The sequence below is a fragment of the Chenopodium quinoa genome, unplaced genomic scaffold (genome assembly GCF_001683475.1).
Source record: "Chenopodium quinoa cultivar QQ74 unplaced genomic scaffold, ASM168347v1, whole genome shotgun sequence".
NCBI classification, from domain to species: Eukaryota; Viridiplantae; Streptophyta; class Magnoliopsida; order Caryophyllales; family Amaranthaceae; genus Chenopodium; species Chenopodium quinoa.
Genome location: NW_018742205.1, coordinates 104,014 through 123,167, shown reverse-complemented (window position 1 = coordinate 123,167; position 19,154 = coordinate 104,014). Strand labels below are relative to the sequence as shown.

At 38.2% G+C, this 19,154-nt stretch overlaps 1 protein-coding gene across 2 annotated transcripts; it reads right to left on the bottom strand.

Annotated features, from left to right (window-relative positions):
• Positions 1 to 29: 29 nt before the first annotated feature.
• On the bottom strand, positions 30 to 13,830 carry LOC110726789. 2 transcript variants are annotated; one of them, XM_021906308.1, is made up of 18 exons: positions 13,212 to 13,830; positions 12,025 to 12,083; positions 11,818 to 11,949; positions 10,674 to 10,814; positions 10,435 to 10,491; positions 9,869 to 9,963; positions 8,985 to 9,126; positions 7,330 to 7,506; positions 6,487 to 6,677; positions 6,294 to 6,360; positions 5,788 to 5,921; positions 5,554 to 5,620; positions 3,516 to 3,578; positions 3,201 to 3,442; positions 2,980 to 3,109; positions 1,908 to 2,000; positions 950 to 1,150; positions 30 to 629 (listed from the first exon to the last, which is right to left on the bottom strand). In XM_021906308.1, the coding sequence occupies exons 1-18, from the start codon at positions 13,594 to 13,596 to the stop codon at positions 342 to 344; spliced, it is 2,664 nt and encodes an 887-aa protein (XP_021762000.1). In that variant the 5' UTR covers positions 13,597 to 13,830; the 3' UTR covers positions 30 to 341. The 2 variants fall into 2 exon arrangements, with proteins under 2 accessions (XP_021762000.1, XP_021762008.1); XM_021906316.1 differs by having other exon boundaries at positions 8,994 to 9,126; positions 13,212 to 13,825.
• Between the last annotated feature and the right edge of the window lie 5,324 nt (positions 13,831 to 19,154).

The window sequence follows — 19,154 nt, the reverse complement described above, 5'->3', positions numbered from 1 at the left end:
GTACAAGTATTGCAATAATTTTGGGGTCATAGGCTTAATGATGTACTTCTGTTATGTATCAAATTTTTGCAAAATCTTGTGAACCATTTGGTAAACGACTGTCTGTAGATAGCTTTCAAACAGGACAGAGAATATATGAGTTGACTTGTTTGATTGCAGCAATGCAGCAAGCTGTAAAGTAAGCGATAAGATATTTGATGCTTTAAGAATTTTGTTCTCGCAGATTAATTATGACTATTGACAAATATACAGAAGTTTTATGTACACTTGACAAAACATAAATACACTTTTTTTTTTGTTGTGTAGCTTTAAGCTACAAGAATTCTATGCACATACAGAATTTATAGTCTTACTTCAACCACATCACCATCTCTTAGTTCAATATTGGGTTGTACCGGTTGACCATTTACCAAAACAAACTTTCCTTCTAGCCCAATTCTTCTTGCAGCATCTGCAGCAGTACTGCCAGCTCGTAACCGTACAATATCACCATCTGGCCAAGAAACAACTGCTACTTCCCCAATGATTAAGGAATCATCATATGATTCACTCAACTTGGTGCCTTGTTTCAGCCCTACTTCAGAAAATATCTGCTCCTCCCATTGGAGCATTGTCCTAAGTAAGTGAACCTGAAAATATACCAATTAATGAGCTCATAATGTCGGGAATTTCAGGCAATTTAGGTAAAAAGTACAACTTCATGTTAACAATTGTAACAACTTTGTGGCATTGATAAATTAAGACATCAAATGTCAGACATTCACATTAAATTGAAAAAAAAAAAAAAAAACACCCTGATAATGTGGTACTGAAAATCATCAAAATTGATTGGGGTAGCCTGATAAAAATAGTTTTTAATATATATAATAGAACACCAATAAAAGAAGATAGGATAATGTGGTACACTGGTACTGAAAATCATCAGAATTGATTGGGATGGTCAACAGACCTTGTTATTGATATTAGCTTCGCTAGAAGAAGAAAAAGCACCAGACATGGGTGTCTTACAGCTCCCCAAACAAGACGTAACTGAATCAACATCTTTCCCATCGAAAACAGCAGACATGACAGTCCAGTAATTAGACTCTTCTTCCTCAGTCAGGTCAATAACCTGAGTAAATGTTGGCAGCAAACGATCATATTGATCTTGCTGCAAGGATATCAGTAAAATTCACATGTCAGAATTATATTTGATTCAGCTGCACATGTACAAAGCATGATATCGCTTGATTGATACAGTCTAGTTAAAGTTTACCTGCAGTCTGATTCATAAACATTACCTCTCCATGACGCTCTTCCCTATTCCCTCTCCCCTCTCCCCTCTCATAGAAAAAGCTACTCAGATTGGTTGCATTGGAACATAACTAATTACATAGACTCCATAAATGTCATCAATCGTTAATATTCAAATAGCTCAATTTTTGGTATACCAGATATTTCTGCTCGATCATTGTAATCTCATGTGGCCACTAAGGTCCCTATTAACTATGATATATAGGTCCAATAGTACTTGCAGCTTGAATATCATGAACAAAATACTCAATTGGATATTAACCTACACTAGTGGCTCACGCCACTGAGCCCCCTATTTGGACATCCCTAGGTACTGCTTCCTGGTGGCCTGATTCTAGTGGTTAACAGACAACACAACTGGGAAATTCTGTAATTTAGGCCCCCATCACTGAATCTATAGTACATCATCATCCACACAAATTAGTTACCTTCACCAATATTTCCGTAAAATTCATCTGTTTCTCTTTCTATTTCACTTTTTTAAAGAGGGGGGGGGGGGGGGGTGGGAGATTCAAGAGATATGTTTCAGTAAACCTAATTAGCTGTTTTATATCGAATACAATCAGCCTTAGTAACTCACTTATCGAAAGCTAGTGGATGCCACACTCACATACCTTATGATATAGTCCATCTCGGCAAAGTAAATATTTTTCAAGACATGTACACCAATCTCCATGTCCTGGTTCAAACCATCCCTCATCCAAGACCTGGAGCAAAAAGTTTAAAGTAGAAATATAAATAGAAAGACCAAGACATAACCATGGTGAGCCTTGCTAAATTATGAAAGAGGGGTCTGAGAAAGTTAATTTCAGACTGAAATTATTAATTGGTTTGCATGTTCTGATTATACAGCTCAAGTAGAAGAGAATAAATACATCTGTTCATAAAGACACATATTGAGCTATAATATAAACAGTTTGCCAAAATTGTCTTGTATCTTATTAATAATACTCTGATAGAAGATAATGGTCAAATTCGTCACGGCTGATCACAAAAATCATCTGTGGCCTATTATTTGGAGGGGTCAAGTTTTTGAGCTACCATGGGAGGCTGAGAACATCCAAAAAATAATCTCGGGTGGTACACATCAATATAAAAAGGAAGTGGCATTGACTTATATTGATAAGCAATCATCAAAGCGATATAAGCCAGACAATAAGGTCAACACCTAAAATCACGAGTACTGTTTCCTGTAGATGATGTAACTCAGTAAGGGTATTTAACCAGGAAAAGCAATGCAATGGATTGTGTAGACTATATGGAAAACGTAACAGGTGAGTTGACAAGCGTACATCTCTGATCCAGGTGGTCAGCGCCAGATTCCAAGCTATGGAAAGTATTCACACATTAAATGTCAAGAAGCACTAGGGCACATTTAAGGACACCTAATATGGTGCAAAGAAAGTTAGCAACAACTGAGAAGAAATAAACCCACTGCATGACTAAGATGAAAAGCACATTCAAAAATTTAGATTTATGGGAAGCTTGCTGTTGGTTGTTGCTAGAATAGGCATGATACAAGATTTAAAAACAGAAATAAAGTTAAGATGCCACGGGTAACTGGAAGGTGATATAAAGATTGAAAAGTGGAAATAAGTCAAACAGCAAACTGGGTGCTTCAGCCTGATACATGCAGAAGACTTCAGACAATAATAAATTTTGAAGAAACAGGGGATTAGGGAGTACTTTTTTGTATAGCCTAGCGTACGCTTCCCATCTCTTTATTTGGAAAGATGTTCTTCTGTCAGCAACTGCTTCAGATGCTGCTAATCCAAAGCTGACAGCAACAAGTAATTCTCTTCCATCCTTATCAACACTGGACAAGGAGTTTCATGAGCATGTATGAGATAAACTCGACCAGGTATAAGCATTGTTAATTTAACATTTGATATCAAATCATAAACTACCTGATGATAACAGCAGCAAGCAAGTTACTTCGTTCAACTCTAAGTGCTGGATGTCCTGCTTTCAAGGAACTATACTTCCAATATATATCTCCTACAGAACTTTGCTCCTCCAAGCCTTGTGAAAAATTGGAGAGCTCTTGTCCATGGGAATCACCCAAGCTTATACCAGAAAGTGATTTGTTGTTGGTCTCTTTGTAGAGCCAATGTGCAGCAAGTCCATGTTCAGCGTACTCATGCATCCTCTACCAGCAAATTCCCAAAAACTTTTGGTTAGAAGCCAAACAAGCAGTGAGAAAGAGAGATGTAATAGCTAACCTGAGTCCTTATTTGAACTTCCAAGGCTGAATTATCAGGACCTTGTACAGCAGTATGCAAAGACTGTAATAAACAAATAAAAACAGTTTAAACATACAAAATCAAATCAGATATAGACATGAATCTACAAAAAAAATCATCAGGCTCCAAACAAACAAGCAAAAAGAGGTAATATTTTGGTGGTTATAGATCTCCTTGTAGCACCTAAACTTGGGCACTTTCATGAAGGCCACCCTAATATCTGACTCCTATTGAACTATGTTGTGAATGCTTGCAGATGTGACTTGTATATGTGGTTATCCTATGTCCTCAACCAAGGCCAGGAACAGCGATGTCCAATGTTTAAGCCATGCGTAGGCCTATAATATATGCCATTATGTAATCTCTCAAGAGTCACCTAGGGTCCATATTTTTCATCTCATATAAAAGCCACTAAAAGAAAAACGATGACAAATATGGAAATCTGGGCACCAATAGGCCTCCCAGGGTCCTTTAGGAACCCTAGGAATCAATACATGATCTTTTATAGTCCAAAATGTTTTATGGAAGCCAAATTTGAAAGTTATAAAACACAAACCAGAACCTTTTTCAAAGATTTGGGACCTGGTCTCCAAAACTCATGAGATCGTAGGAGAAACCATAAACGGCCATTAGTCGGTCACATAAAGTCTCGTGGTGGCCTTGAGTCAATAAAAGTGCGTAAGTTGTATACGGGTAAATTGACAGTTTAAATGCAAAGTAGACGATTCCAACCACCCATATGGCCTCCCGGGGTGTCTTAGGGTCCATAGGAATCACCTCAGCCACTTTCCTTTTTGGTTTCGTAAAAATTGAAAATTTTCCAAAACTGAAGGCTATTATTCACGTTTTCAGACCAATTTTGGAGGTGGGACTCAGTATCGTAAACTTTCAAGGTAGCAGGGGATGCATCCTAAGGTCATATAAGGTTGTTTAAATCAAATATGACCATTTCATTCACATAAAATAAGGGAGGTATGGTGACCTTGAGTTAATTAAGGGAGGTATGTATGTATATGGATAAATTGACGGTTTAAAGGAAAGTGGACAGTTTCAACCACCCATATGACCTCTCGGGATGTCGTTAGGTCCATGGGAAGCACCTCGATCTCTTTTCTTTCTGGGTCCGAAAAAGTAGTAAAAAAATATCCGAAGGCTAATATACGAAATTAGACCAATTTTAGAGGTTATTGGCATTAAAAAATCTCGGGATAATAGGGATACATCCCGAGGTTAATAATGTTGTTTAGAACTATATAATGACCTGTGGTGGCCTTGAGTTGATGAAGGGAGGCGTAAATTATTAATGGCTAAATTGCCGGCTTAAAGGCAAATAAGATAGTTCCATCCATTCAGAAATAGACTCTCAGGGTGTCATGGGGTCTACGGTAAGCATCTTGACCTCTTTTCTTCCTGGTTCCGAAAAAGCCAAAAATCCACGCTTTCTGGACAAATTTGGAAAATTTTCCAAAACTGAAGGGAATGCATGAGGTGTTCCTCAGGGTCATATAAGTTGGTTTGGAACCATAACAAGCCTACCGGTAGGTCTACAAAGTTCTTAGATTGAGTTTGGTTCAGGTATGTCGTATGTGGCTAATTCGGTATTACATTGTATTGGTAGTCAAGAGCTGCAAGGTTCAATCTCTTAGCAAAGACAATGAATACAGGCTTGAAGACCCATTTTTAGACGTTGAAACTAAGTTTTGACAGAAAATAGAAAAAAATAACTCAACATAACACATGATGAGGCAATTTGGTACCATTTTCATTTTTAATAGGAGCTTAATTTAAGAGATAAAAAAGGCTTCCCTTCATAGTTTTTTTCTTTGTTCTTTTTTGAGTATCCCCACCAGTCTCCGGAATGTATTACAATACTACTAAGCAATTAAGCATAGAGGTCCATTAAGCACAAAATCTAAGACAATTGAACAGAGATATACGACTACATCTTCAAAGAATATGAAACTCAATAAAAAAAGAAAAGCTGGGGACAGTCATATTTGACGCAGGAGGATCTAACCTGATAACCACTAGGCTTCGGATTAACAATATAATCATCAAACTCGCCATCAATAGGTGACCAGAGCCTGCATGAGGCAGCTAACTCTTATCAGACACCATAACATGACATAACGTTGAGAAAGCACACAAAAACAAGTCATGATTGAGATAGTAAAATTTTCTGAAGCACACAATCAAAATCAACAAAAGTTCATTAAAAGTTCATTGAAATGGTGATTGTTAAATTACATACTTATGTACTATGTCAAGGACACTGTAGCAACAACTCACAGCAGGTCCGTGGAGAGTTCCATCCTTATCTCCAATAATTACCCGTAATGCGCGTGCATCATAGACCTCGTTGATGTCAATATCTTTTCTTTTCATCTACAGACAGACAAAGGAGAAAAATGTTATACACAAGTAACATATATCAAACATAGGCCACCCAATTAGCATTCACCAAATAGCTAGAGTACTCGTAATTTCTACTACTACTACTGGTAAATAATTAGAGCCATTTTCTAATATCCAGCACAAAGCCAAATTTCACCAGATACAAAAATTCAGCTCAGCCAAATGAACTACATATACTTTGCACTTCAAGAAAAGATTTCACACTGTTTGCACTTTGCAAGGTGAATCTTATTTAGTGATCTTCAACATGATTTGAAGATGTCCAATGATCATTGATTCAGTCTCAGAATCCATTCTCAAAAGTGCCACTACAACATAGAAATAAGTTTAAGGTAAACGAACCTTGCTATAAATGCTGTACAAGCTTTTCAAGCGGCTGGATAGAGTAACTTCCATTCCTGGTACGTAACTGTAAGTACAGAATGCATACATAAAACATCATGTAACCCTTAGTTGTCACAGTAATGAGCAATTTTAAAGATGTGTATAAGAAGTCAAACACATTAAAAATATTTAGAAATAGATGGAAACATACGAGGTTGATATCAGAAGTTCATGCTCAAGTGCTTCCTCGCACATTGCTAAAGACGCCAGAGCAACTCCAGCATCCCTCACAACCTTCGGTTTTGTTGAAATCTTAGAATAGCTTGTAAAATTACTGAGAAAGTTCATTCGTTTTCCTCGGTCTAACAATAGTTCAAAAGGTAAGACTGCTTCAAGAAGATCCTGCAGATGATATCATTCAGAAAACAAACACGTTGACAGAAGACAGGATACAATCATTATTGAAACAGCATGATTGGTATATGAAACAGCATGATTGGTATCAAACAGCAATTATTTAGATATAGCACTTGACAGAGAATACGAAGGGAGATCCAATGCTGAAAGTATTGCCAGCTTATGCACACAGTTTCTATAAGAGAGGTCCAGGATCAGGTGTTTTCAATTTCTGATAGAAGAAAACAGGGTTCAGTCCTTTAAATACGTAAGGATTTATGTGTTACTAACAAGCATGATTTTTTAAAAACATGCATCAGAATTAGTGGAAAGTACTTCAACCGCATCAACAAAGGCATGATAGATAATATTCCCTCTGTCACAAAATAATTGACAAGTTTGACTTTATTTTCACTATTCAAATATTAGCTTTGACTACAGTTATTTTACTAAAGCAGTAAAAGCAATTTTTATCATGAAATATAGTTATTAATATAAATTTTCAAAATATCAACTTTTTATAGTTTTTTACTATTATTTAATTATATATATAAGGTCAAACTGGCATATATGTAAGGTCATTTATTCTGGAACAGAAGGAGTAGAAGAATAATGATACAGCATATTTAAGTAAAGTTTTCACTGATGACAGCTCTACCTTCATTTCTGTATCATCGTCCTCAGTAGCCACAGCACAATTAAAGCTATTTGATGCAGTTGTGTCAGAGGCTGAAAGCAAACTGCTCTTTGTGGACACTCTTCGGGGATTTCTTGCCCTTCTGCAAGGGCTCCACATGGATGCCAACTCAGCTCTCATTTGACAAAACATTTGAGGCTGAAAAAACATCACTCAAGACTTTAAAGCCATTTCTGCTGGTTTGTTCCTACTTGTTAGCATTTTACAGAGCAGTGAAACACCAAATAAAATATAGTCTAAAGACCATAAAGGCAGAAATTGGAATGTTCAATTATACACACTCAGGAAATGAGAGAATACAAGTTGATCTTCATGATAAACAACAATTGTTTATCTAGTGCCAATATTGTAAATAAGTGCCTTTTTTTTACTGTTTATTGAAGTAGCGGTTTATACCAAAACCGCTACTTGAAATAGCGGCTTTGCCCTAATAAATTGTTTATCAAGAAGATCAATGGGGGCTCCCTCGAAATGGAAATTGCTTCTAATATTATAGCTGCAGCCTATTTATTTGTGCATGGAATTATTTTCCACATATGAAGCAAAAAAATTGATAATACTCACTTAAGATATTAAAAAACGAAAAGCAGGAAAAGATGTCAGAAGAAAATGAAAGAGGGAATCATGAAAAAGGACTCTGACTCCCCCCCCCCCCACCCCTCCTTTTACACCAACCCAACTGGTAAAGTTAACAGTGGTAGGCAGAAGCAGAACAGGGTGGGGCTAAGGCATATTAAGAATTAGCAAAGCAGATAGCCTAACGGGATTTTCCAGTCAGTAGGAATAGGATGTATACAGTCCTCTAGAAATAAAGTTAACAACCACTTGCTTGGCATCCTTACACACTATGTTACTTGGACTCAAGAACGGGTGTCGGACACGGACACATGTCCAAGTGTCCGATCCGGCAAGTTCCAAAAATTTAGGACACGGGGACTCTGTCCGATATTTGGACATGGATACGAGGACACGTCAATACGCCACTTAAATTTATATAAATAAATTACATATTACAAAAGCTCTAAATTTTCATTATGTCCACCCCTATTTTTTTTTTCTTTTAATTCTTTCCTAGATAAATTCTCCCAATAAATGGCATTCTCTCCATCTTCTCTATATCAATAGTACTCTTCGAACTTTTCTTTCATGTTTTTCCTCTTCCTTCCTCTCTACTCTTAATGGAAGTGTCCGAGTGCACAGTGGAGGGTCGGACACGTGCCTCGTGTCCGTGTCCGTGTCGTGTCGACACGGACACTTCGCGATTTTAGCCGTGTCCGATTAACATAGCTTCCACACCCTTCCCCTATTCTGGCAATCCCTGCACGAGAGGACCATTGTATTGAAGATATTATATCAATTAGTACAAAGTACACACATCAGAAAAACTTCTCAAATTGATCTTTTAATCTTAAAACGTTAAAAGTATACTTATTGATCTACTTAGGGACACATAGGAATATAAAAGTGGTTGCTGCCCTGATCCATAAATTTTGCTGTGATAGTAAAATTTCCAGATTCATCTCTGGACTTGACCAAGGAATAAAAGATCTAGTCAATATGATAAGGTTGGACTGAAGTAAAACAGCACATATCCTGCAAGAGGGGTGAAATTATACAGTGCAAACCTGCAAAACGGCAAAACAAAGATCTTCCAATTCAGCCTTCAAAGCCCAAAGGCCCAGTCTCGAAGCAAGAGAGCACCAAACTACCAAAGTTTCTTCAGCAACAGCTTGAGCCTTGGAAAGTGGCAAAGCATAACTGCACAATTATAAGAAGAATCACATGGCTGTAAAATCAATATATGTATACTAATAAAATAAAGGGTTTGGTAATTCTCGATTCTTATAGTAACAAAGAATACACTAAATATGATACTGGTGTGTCTTCTACATACAAAAGAAGGTTCAGATTTATGATACCATGTAATTTCATCCACAAAGACATTAAGAGAGGAGCTCTCTTCAAAATAAAACACTTGGCATATATTATTATGTATGTAATAGAATAATACAGACGTACACACAAATTACTTCTCTTGACCAACTTACCTTACATGCACTTTTCTGCTAAACTTGTACATTATCGGAAAAAAAATGCAATTGATATATTCTTGATATCTCCTGAATTCCCACACAATAGCTTAGCTTTTTTTCAACTAACTAGCATATACCCTAAGCAATCCCCTTTTGAATGATTGAAATTCACCTGACTTTCCAGGTTCCTTGGATAGTTATTAGTTCAGTCAGTCTCCAACCTACCCATTCTATCTCCAACAATTCTAACTATCTGCGGTGAAAAAGAGGGAGGTCATGTCAGAAGATAAAAGTTCTTGGAAAATTAGCCTGATCGACAACTAATGGAGAAGAAATCTAACACATTATTAGTCTTAAGCTCCCAAACAGGAAGATAACTGTAGGTGAAAAGTTCATGACCAACTAGTTCATAGTAAACACAAATAGTAAAAAGTCTAATAAAAAAACTACATAAAGAGAGCTAATACATGGTCCTCATGTTATGAAGGCGATCAGCAAGCTTTATGAGTACCACACGTGGATCATCAACCATGCCCAAGAGCATCACTCGCAAATTATTTGCCTGATAAAAAATAGAAGAAATTAAAGAATCAATCAATTTAGCCTTTTCTAACATGCTTGATGATCCATGAGCCAACATGTTTATCTTGGTTATGTAAGATTTTAAGCGTTTGATACAAGTTTCTGATCCTCATGGAGGTGCACATATAAGCATCCGGATGAAATAGGGAGACACGATAAAATAGTGTTTCCAAATATAGCATGAGCCGGTCTCTAAGCAATATATATGTCAATATAACTATGACTAGTTTCATACTTAGTTAAATATAACTTGAAGAATTTTCTGTGTCAGTACCATTTCTTCCATTTTTTCTGACAGGAATGTGTTAAACTGCTAGTTACACATTAACACTTTACACAACTACACAAGTACTTCTTAAGTGATACAACAACATAAAGAACACAAATAAGACAAATTTGAAAACACTGCGGTTATTACAGCTAGTGCTCAGCAAGCTGAAATAACTTTTACCTCTTCATGACTAAGACTGCTCTGGCTTGCATTAATTCTGCGATGTCTTCTTAACAACTGTAGAGACATGAAATGATTCTTTGTTAAAGTTGCAGTAGCTCTTTTAGAGCCAATTAATCCATATTAGCATCCAAAATATAAGAAATGCAAGTTATCCCAGCAGAGATTAGAAGATAACTCCTAAAAGAGAAGGGAGACGAGTAAAAGAAACATCAAGAACACATACAAGCTTTCTATACCTGATTAATATAACTTAACCGGGAAACACCAGCTACAAGCTGAGCTACATCATTGCCAAAATTTTCTCTTATACTGACCAGAGTTTCACTTGTATCATCAATAACATCATGAAGAATCCCAGCCACCACTGTATCAGCAGCCTGCAGCAACATCTAATTAGATAGAAACTTGGGTAACCATGGGTTAAGAGCAATATAAGTACATACATCCATTCAATAGAAGCTTCAAGTACAGATATATAAGAAAAATAATAATAAAATTTAAAAACACCAAACAATAAAGTAATGACTAGTGGAAATGAAGGAATGAAGCTGCAATACAGCACCTTGCAATGTGGAATCAGTCAAGTATGTCTTCTTGTTATTGTGGCACCAAAGATGGAGCAGATATAATTACAGATTAACTAGCCACTATAAACTAGACATTATGAGAATAGCATGCACTATTATAGCTGCATATGATCTATTTCATCTCATCCAGCAGTCCAATAGCACACACAATGAAATTTTCTTCTTTTCACTAGTTTTGAGGAGCTCAATCAAACAACAAATTTTTTATATCTATATCCATTGTACTGTTACTGTACGGACAGCATATAAAACAATTAGACAACATAATCTTAATAGACAGCACCAGTTCCTTTAAGCTTCAGACATAACATTTTAAGTATTTTAGAGGCATAATTATGCATTGCTTTCCATCCTAAGATGTAAAAATCAGAGTTCTGACAAATACTATTTACTACAGTATTATAAACAGGGATAATCAGCTTACTTTATAAGGAGTTTGCAAGCTAAACACATAGATATCAGCTAAAAATATATTTCAATAAAAAAATATTACTTCAAAAAACTCTGTAAAATTATCCACTGTGAATTTTTGAAAATGGAAATAGCATAATCCAGGATCTAGCGATAGCCGACAACCAGATTCAAGCTGGATAGTGTTGTGTAAAACAGTATATTTCCAAGAATTATGGCATTATGTTCATTTAACACAAATTATTCAATAAGTTGCTGTTGCAAATCTTGCAATGTAGTTGAGGACAATGCAACTTTTCCTACGCATATGTGCTATTGTAAGAAAGAGAGGTTCTAAAGTAAATAAGCTTTACAGAGGCCATACATGGGATCATATACATACCCTTTGTCCACTTGATGGAACTAGGTCAGCCAAAGCTCTTCCCGTATGAAGACAATGAGCCAAGTAAGGCTCTCCGTTTTTGCGTAGTTGCCCGTGATGGGCTTTCCTAGCAAAAGATACAGCCTTTTGAACCTGATTTCACAATTCATTGTCATAAATACAGCAGAAGGTTATGTATAAATATCTTTTAGAGTGCAGATAAGAAACCTTGGGATTGTTAAATATGGGGTAGCCAGTCACATCCACTCCTTCTAATATAAGAGGACCTACATCAGAGGGGGCATGGAAATAATGTACAAACATAAGTAATTAAAAAATTCCAGAAATGCAAACCAAAAAGGATAAATAAAATCCATTTAAAACATAAAGACACTCATCCACTTCAATGCATCAAAGATATAACAAACATCACCAAATTAAGAGTAAGAACTTTCAGCTTCGAGTGAAACGTAGTCAGAAACATAAATTTGAAACAGATATACTAATGAATACAGCTTAACAACAACCCAATAATACCCAATAATACCCACTAAAACAAAGGGTAGGAGGTCCAGATGCATATAGCCTTACCCTTTATAAGTAAAAGACGAAGAAAAGATAGATTATGTTTAAAGATAGAAAAAATGCATTTATTATCTAGATTGCAGCTCCTTCACAATAAATACAAACTTAAGATATTCATGGTTGGCTTGGCACAACTAGAAATTTACCAACGATAAGCAATTGCACATAATTTTACACCCTATGTGAATGTTCAAGGCAATGCACCTCCACTACCATATACGTGTATGAAATTTAATAACGGAACATGCAAACTCCCTCCTTCCAGAAATAAAGTCAATGCTTTTACTGTAAATTGTTCTCTAAATCTAGTGATTCTTGTCACTTGAACATTTATTTAAAGGACCACTTTATTGTTAGAAAGAGTTAGCATATTAAGCTAACCAACACCGCATAATATTATGTTTAAACTTCCCTTAACATTTCCGGTGCTCCATCTAACTTATTCTAGTCACGACAGCAAGCTGAGCATCCATATGTGCCAACGATATCAAACGAGAAAACAAACACATATGCACTAATGTTACTCCCACCATTCCATATCGTGTGTTACTTGAAACAATATACACCTCCGTTTCATATTATTTGCAACTTTGGTGTATTATTTGTGAGATAAAAAATTTCAAAGTTGTAAATAATATGCAACGAAAGTAGTAATTTAAATCACACTTAAAGTTAGTTTATCAATAAAACAGTATGTAATTCAACAAGTCGAAATACCAATATCACTAAACTAACAATTCCTTACTATTTTTAAGCATAAACTTACAAAAAGACAATAAATTCCAGAAAATCACAAAATAAATAAGATAGTCAAAAAAAATAAGTCATACTAGGCTGATCATGTGATTTAGGCCACAAGAAGTCCACTTTAGTAGAAAGGCAAGCTCCCGAGGCAATAGCGACAGCGGTAACAGCCACCTGGGTGATGGTGGAAGTCACGGCGGCATGAGTTGATGAACCAACAGCTGCCGCCGAGGCGAAAAGTGGGCCAAGTGAAGAATTAATCACAAATTTGGAACCCCCAACTTTGTGAGGGTAAAAGGGGCGAAAATGGCGGGAATTCCAGCGAAAATTATGGAATAATTTTAAGGTGGTGGTGGAAGTTCTTTGCCCTAACATTGAGAAATTCGTCGTTGTTGGTAAATCTGATGGGTGGCATGTGATCATTTGAGTTTTGATTTCAATTTTAAATTGTCGCCCTTTTGTTGAGCACATGATTCAGAAATTAGGGCCTATGATTTTGATTTTGATTAATTGCAGGAAATTGAAATGTTTGTAAAGTGGAAATTCAAAATCAGGAATTTAGGGGAGGAGAGAGAAATTGCCAAATTGGGGGCGAGTGAAGAGAGAGAAGTAAGATAAGTGGTTGGAATTTTGCGGTAAATGAAAGGGGAGGAACTTGTGTGCTAACATGTTAACGAACATAAATTGGTAATAAAAAAATAAAAAGAATTTAAATAAAAAATAAAACTACCAAAAAAATGTAAGAAAATTTAAAATTGTCCATACTTAATTACTTATACGAGTATGTTTAAGAAATATAAAATTAATTATAAGAGTATTGTTTGCAATAGTCGTGATGTCAAGTGAGTAAGAGAAGTACGTTATAATCGTAATTCATCTGTTCTATAGTTGATTTACTCGTGTTAAATACCTTTTTAAACATTGTCACATTTTGTTTTAATATACTTGTCAATTAGATTGTATTTCATTTTGATAAAATTTGTGCAAATGTGTAGAGATAACAATAAGTCTTGTGTAAGGCGGGTGTACGTTAATTTTATTGTAAAACGGTCAGTTTGAAGGGTAACTTTAACTATTTTTATGGTAACTTTAATCCCTTAAAGGGGAATTTTAATTTGTCGTTGGTTTGAATTTTATTTTAATGTGTATTTTCTTATAGCTTCGTGATTACATACTATAAGGGCTAATAAAATCCACATTATAAGTATTTTGTAAGATACAATGTATTAGAAAAATAATAACTTGTGTAATATAAAGGGTAACTTTAAATACTTTTAAGATAATTTTAACCAGTCTTACAATAAATTAACGTACACCCGTCTTTTTGGAGACTTTGTGGTAGAGACAATTATTAATAAGGAGAGAGTGACTGATTGCAAGTTGAAAAGGAGGAAATACAAGTTTAATTTATTTATCACGGGGACAAAAGTGTAATTTTTACGATGAAAATGGGTAAAACCGCTGCTTGAAGTAGCAGTTTTGCCTTAAAACCGCTACCTGAGATAACGGTTTATACCTGAAGTTACAAACACTATTGGATAAACGAAATTTGTTTATCATGGAGATTAAGTGGGGCAGCCTCGTTGAAAAGTTTATCAAATTATGGGAAGGGCAGATGCATTATTTGGTGCCATAATGTTCTTAAGGGTGTTAATTAGTCTTTAAGTCATTTTGATGTTGTTAACACTTTATCAATACGTCATATAACCATTACTATTGGCATAAGTTAGGCTCCCAAGCATTGGTAGGTTAACATAGCCAGAACAAGAGTTAGTTGAATCGGAATATTCTTTTGTAGGAAATTCTTTTTGTGAGCATCCTAAAAGATATTATCGACAGTTATATACAATATAAACAAAAGGATTAGCTATCGCAATGCTTCTAATAGAAATCTTACAACTGTAGTGCAAAGTTCAATTTTTCGGAGCGGAAAAATTTCAATTCCAAAAACAAGGTGACATACACAACTCAAGAATCCGACAAAATTGTAGTCTAGTAAGATGATAGCGAGCTGGAGACAATGGAAGCCTTTGCATAGGGGATTTGTTAAACATCGCCCACAAATTACTACATAAAGCCCACAAAATTCACTTGGTTTGACAAAATTGCCCTTGACCTTAAAAAAAAAACACTCACACTCTCATCACTCACACTCTCATTGCTCATCTTCTTTCAACCTCTCTAAAAGAAAAAAATTCAAACAACGGCAATGTCGAGGCGGCAAGGCAAGGAATTGGCGGCGGCGGCGGAGGGAAGGATGTCCCAAGGAGGAAAGGTACAATTTGTAAAAAAAAAAAAAAAAAAAAGGGAAAAACCGCCGTGACGGCGGTGGGGCGCCCTGGCTGGACGCCCAGCCAGCGGTGGTGGCGCCAGCTGCAGACGCCGCCACCAGTAGGCTGGCGCCTGGGCTGGACGCCACAACCACGGTTGTGGCGTTTATTCAAGGCGCCGCAGCCGTGGCTGTGGCGTCCAGCCCAGGCGCCAGCCCACTGGTGGCGGTGTCTGCAGCTGGCGCCACCACCGCTGGCTGGGCGTCCAGCCAAGGCGCGCCCCCCCCCCCCTTTTTTTTTATATTTGTCTTAAAATATTGTTTTTAATTTTTTTATTTTTTTTTGTGTAATATATTTTTGAATTGTTTTTATATTTTGTTGTTTATTTTTATAAATTTTTTCAATTTCGTTGTATTTTTTCTATGTTTATATTTTGTTTACAATTATTTGTATGTTTTTAGTTTATTTGATTTGGGAGTGGTAGCTATTTTTCGTATAAATTTTTGTATGTTTATATATTTTAAAATTTTGTGTAGAATTCACTGGGTCGTCATGGTGCGGGGAAGAATATAGAGCTTCTTAGTAGAAGCTATTCAGTGGAGAGGTCGGGGCATAGACATGTCAGATCCCGTGGTATTTCGGCCTCAGCTCGTAGAGAACGGATCCACCGTCGGGATGAGGATGACGATGACGATGATGATGCTGAGGAGGGTGACCAGGAGGAGGAGCAGGAGGAGGGCGCAGATGAGGATGAGGATGTGGACGATGGCAGTGGACCGTATGATGATTACGGTCCATTCAGTCAGAGGGTTGATGACATGTACGAGACACATATGGTGGAGGTGCGTAAGGGTAGGGGTGGTAGGTTTGTTAGTAGATCTGGCACATCATCTGCGTCCACTGTATCTGGGGCAAGCAGGAAACGGTCGAGGGCCGGTAATGATTCTTGGGTTGTTAGGAGTGAGGTGCCCGGTGGGCCTGTTGACGGGAGTGTGATTCCTAGCTTTCTAGGACACATAGCTGCCCGTATTTGGGAGGACAAGGAGAGGCCTTCAGTTACGGGGTTGTTGAAATGTCATACCCGGGAAAAGACTTGTAGCTTTTTGCGTACATGGGCTGAGGCCTGGCCGGCGGAGAGCGAGATGTTCGAGCGACTGGAGGGCACTGGGGTGAATCACGTTCCTGCCACCATGCACGATAAGATTGACAGTACGCTGATCACGGCTTTCATTGAGCGATGGCAGCTGGATACAAACTCTTTCCACCTTCCGTTCGGTGAGATGACGATCATGTTACATGACGTCGAGGCCATTCTGGGGATTCGTGTTGAGGGTAAACGACTTTGTGCTGTGGCTGATGCGGATCAGGCAGATTTGCTGGCGGAGTTGTTGGCGGTGGACAGGGCTGCACTGTACACCGAGGCGCTAGGTGTTTGGGAACACGGAGGTGTGAAGATCGCATCCGTGTTGCAGCGGTGTTTGTACCCCAGTGCACGTAGGACGCACGACGCACAGCTGAGTGCTTATGTTTTTCTACTCCTCGGATGTACCTTGTTTCCGGATAAGAGCGGCGGAAACAAGATCAGGCCACGCGACATAGTAGAGGCGTGTGACCCCGACAGTGTAGGCCAATTTTCCTGGGGATCGGCTACGTTGGCGTATTTGTATCGCCAACTAGGATTTGCGAGTCGGGCTAACGCGGCAGGTATCACTGGGTGTCTGACTCTATTGCAGACCTGGATATACGAGTACTTTCCTGCATTGCGACCACATCGTGACCCAGTTCCTATTGATGAGGGGATGCCGCGTGCTTGTGCGTGGAGTCCGCGCTCGGAGAAGAAGTCCGTTGACCGCCTCCGATCGATACGGTTATTGCTGGACAGGCTGTCCCCCTTAGAGGTAACGTTTATAAATTGTTTCTACATTTTATTATTTGCACATATTATATTCATGTTATTAAATTTTATATGTTGTTATTGTACAGGTGAACTGGATGCCTTTCGGCCCGAACCCTAGTGTTAGGGTACCCAGGACCCTGTACACGGGACTCATTCAGTATCGTGAGATCGTCGAGGCGTACATGCCCCAGCGTTGTCTTCGCCAGCTTGGATTTGTCCAAGTTGTCCCTCCTCCCCCGGCATGCCCGATGAAGGCGGTCCGACCTGCATCGTCGAGGGACTACGTCGTGCAATGGCCGGATATCATGACCGGGACGTGGGACCAGTTTCCGATGGTGGCCCGCTTATGGACTGCGGAGTTGCAGCGGCCGCCCTCTGGGGTTACTCCCATGTGTGGCCATTACTACATGGAATGGTTCAACCGGTATTCGCACCCGAGGTTGATCGCAGATCTCGACCACAGCGATGATGATTATGTGCCACCGCCTACTGCCACGGAAGCGGTATGTCTTTTATTATATTTATCGTTGTCTTTTAATTAAGTTTTATATGTTGTTATTGTATTTCATCTTCTGTTTTTTGTTGTATGCAGTGGATGGGAAAGATAATGCAGGACGTACAGAAACTCTCTCTTGAGAAGGACAGCATGAGTGCAACAGGGAGAGCTGTTGTTGATAGTCTGGAACAGACCCTTGCGCAGTGGGAGTCATCGTCGAGGAGGGATTACTGATGGTTTTGTCATTTTATTTATAGAGCATTATGTTGGACATTATGTTGTAAGATTGTAACATTTTATATTGTTCTTTTAGCTTCCAACTTAAACATATTATCAGTGCTGTTTTTAAATTTTGATATAACCGTTCGTGGATCCGCGCAACTTACCCATGCAACATATAGAATGCAGTAAGCAATACAATATAAAATATTAATGTTCTCATTAAAAGAGCAACGTACAAATAAGATTACAAATAAAGAATGTAAACATGAAAAACAAAAATGCAGCTAGGGTGTTCCATTCGTGGATCCGGTCATGATATAGCGCATCCCAACCCTCTACGCTCGTTGTGCGAATGTTGTACCACCGAGGTATAATCGGTGGCACTGGAAAATCGGTTGACATGTCTAGTCGGATGAAATGTCTGTATGACGACCCAAGAAACGCAATAGCTAGCTCTCTGACCGGTGTGGTGACAGTCTCACGCGACCGCCAAGGGAGAACCGTGGTACAAGGATAATAAGCTTAACTATGCACTCCCAGGCCGAAATGCATGACTGCGCATTTGTAAATGTTTGCAACGGCAAACAGATCTAGGGGCGCGTCAAAATAATGATTTTGGCCGCAAGGTCCACCTCCCCACTGGATACGCCGCAGAGCGCCATCCAAGTCATCCTGGTACACATGACGATAAACATTTCGGTTAGAGGCAATTTCGCTGTACATCAACTGACGCACCAAACCGTAGTTGTCTTCGCCCATTTGGAAAACATCAGCCACGACCCGGAATCCGCAGTTACCATCTCCGATTACATCATTCCACCCTTCCAAGTACGACATGATGATCGCAGGTATCCTTTCCTTGTACGAAAACTGATCAACGTCGTTTCTTCCTATTCACCATATAATTATAGACAGTTAAGAAGGCAGGAGTAACACTTTAAAACTATGTGCAATAAAAACAACCAAAACGTACCAGTTCTCAGGGGCATATTCACAGACGATGAAGATTGACTACGACTAGATGACGATGTCCGACCACGAGAACGACCACGACCAAGACCACGGATATACTCAAACGCACTCCTGTTCCGCCGTTGTCGACCTCGAGGACGGTCAACTCCTTCGGGTTCCTCATAATCTAAGG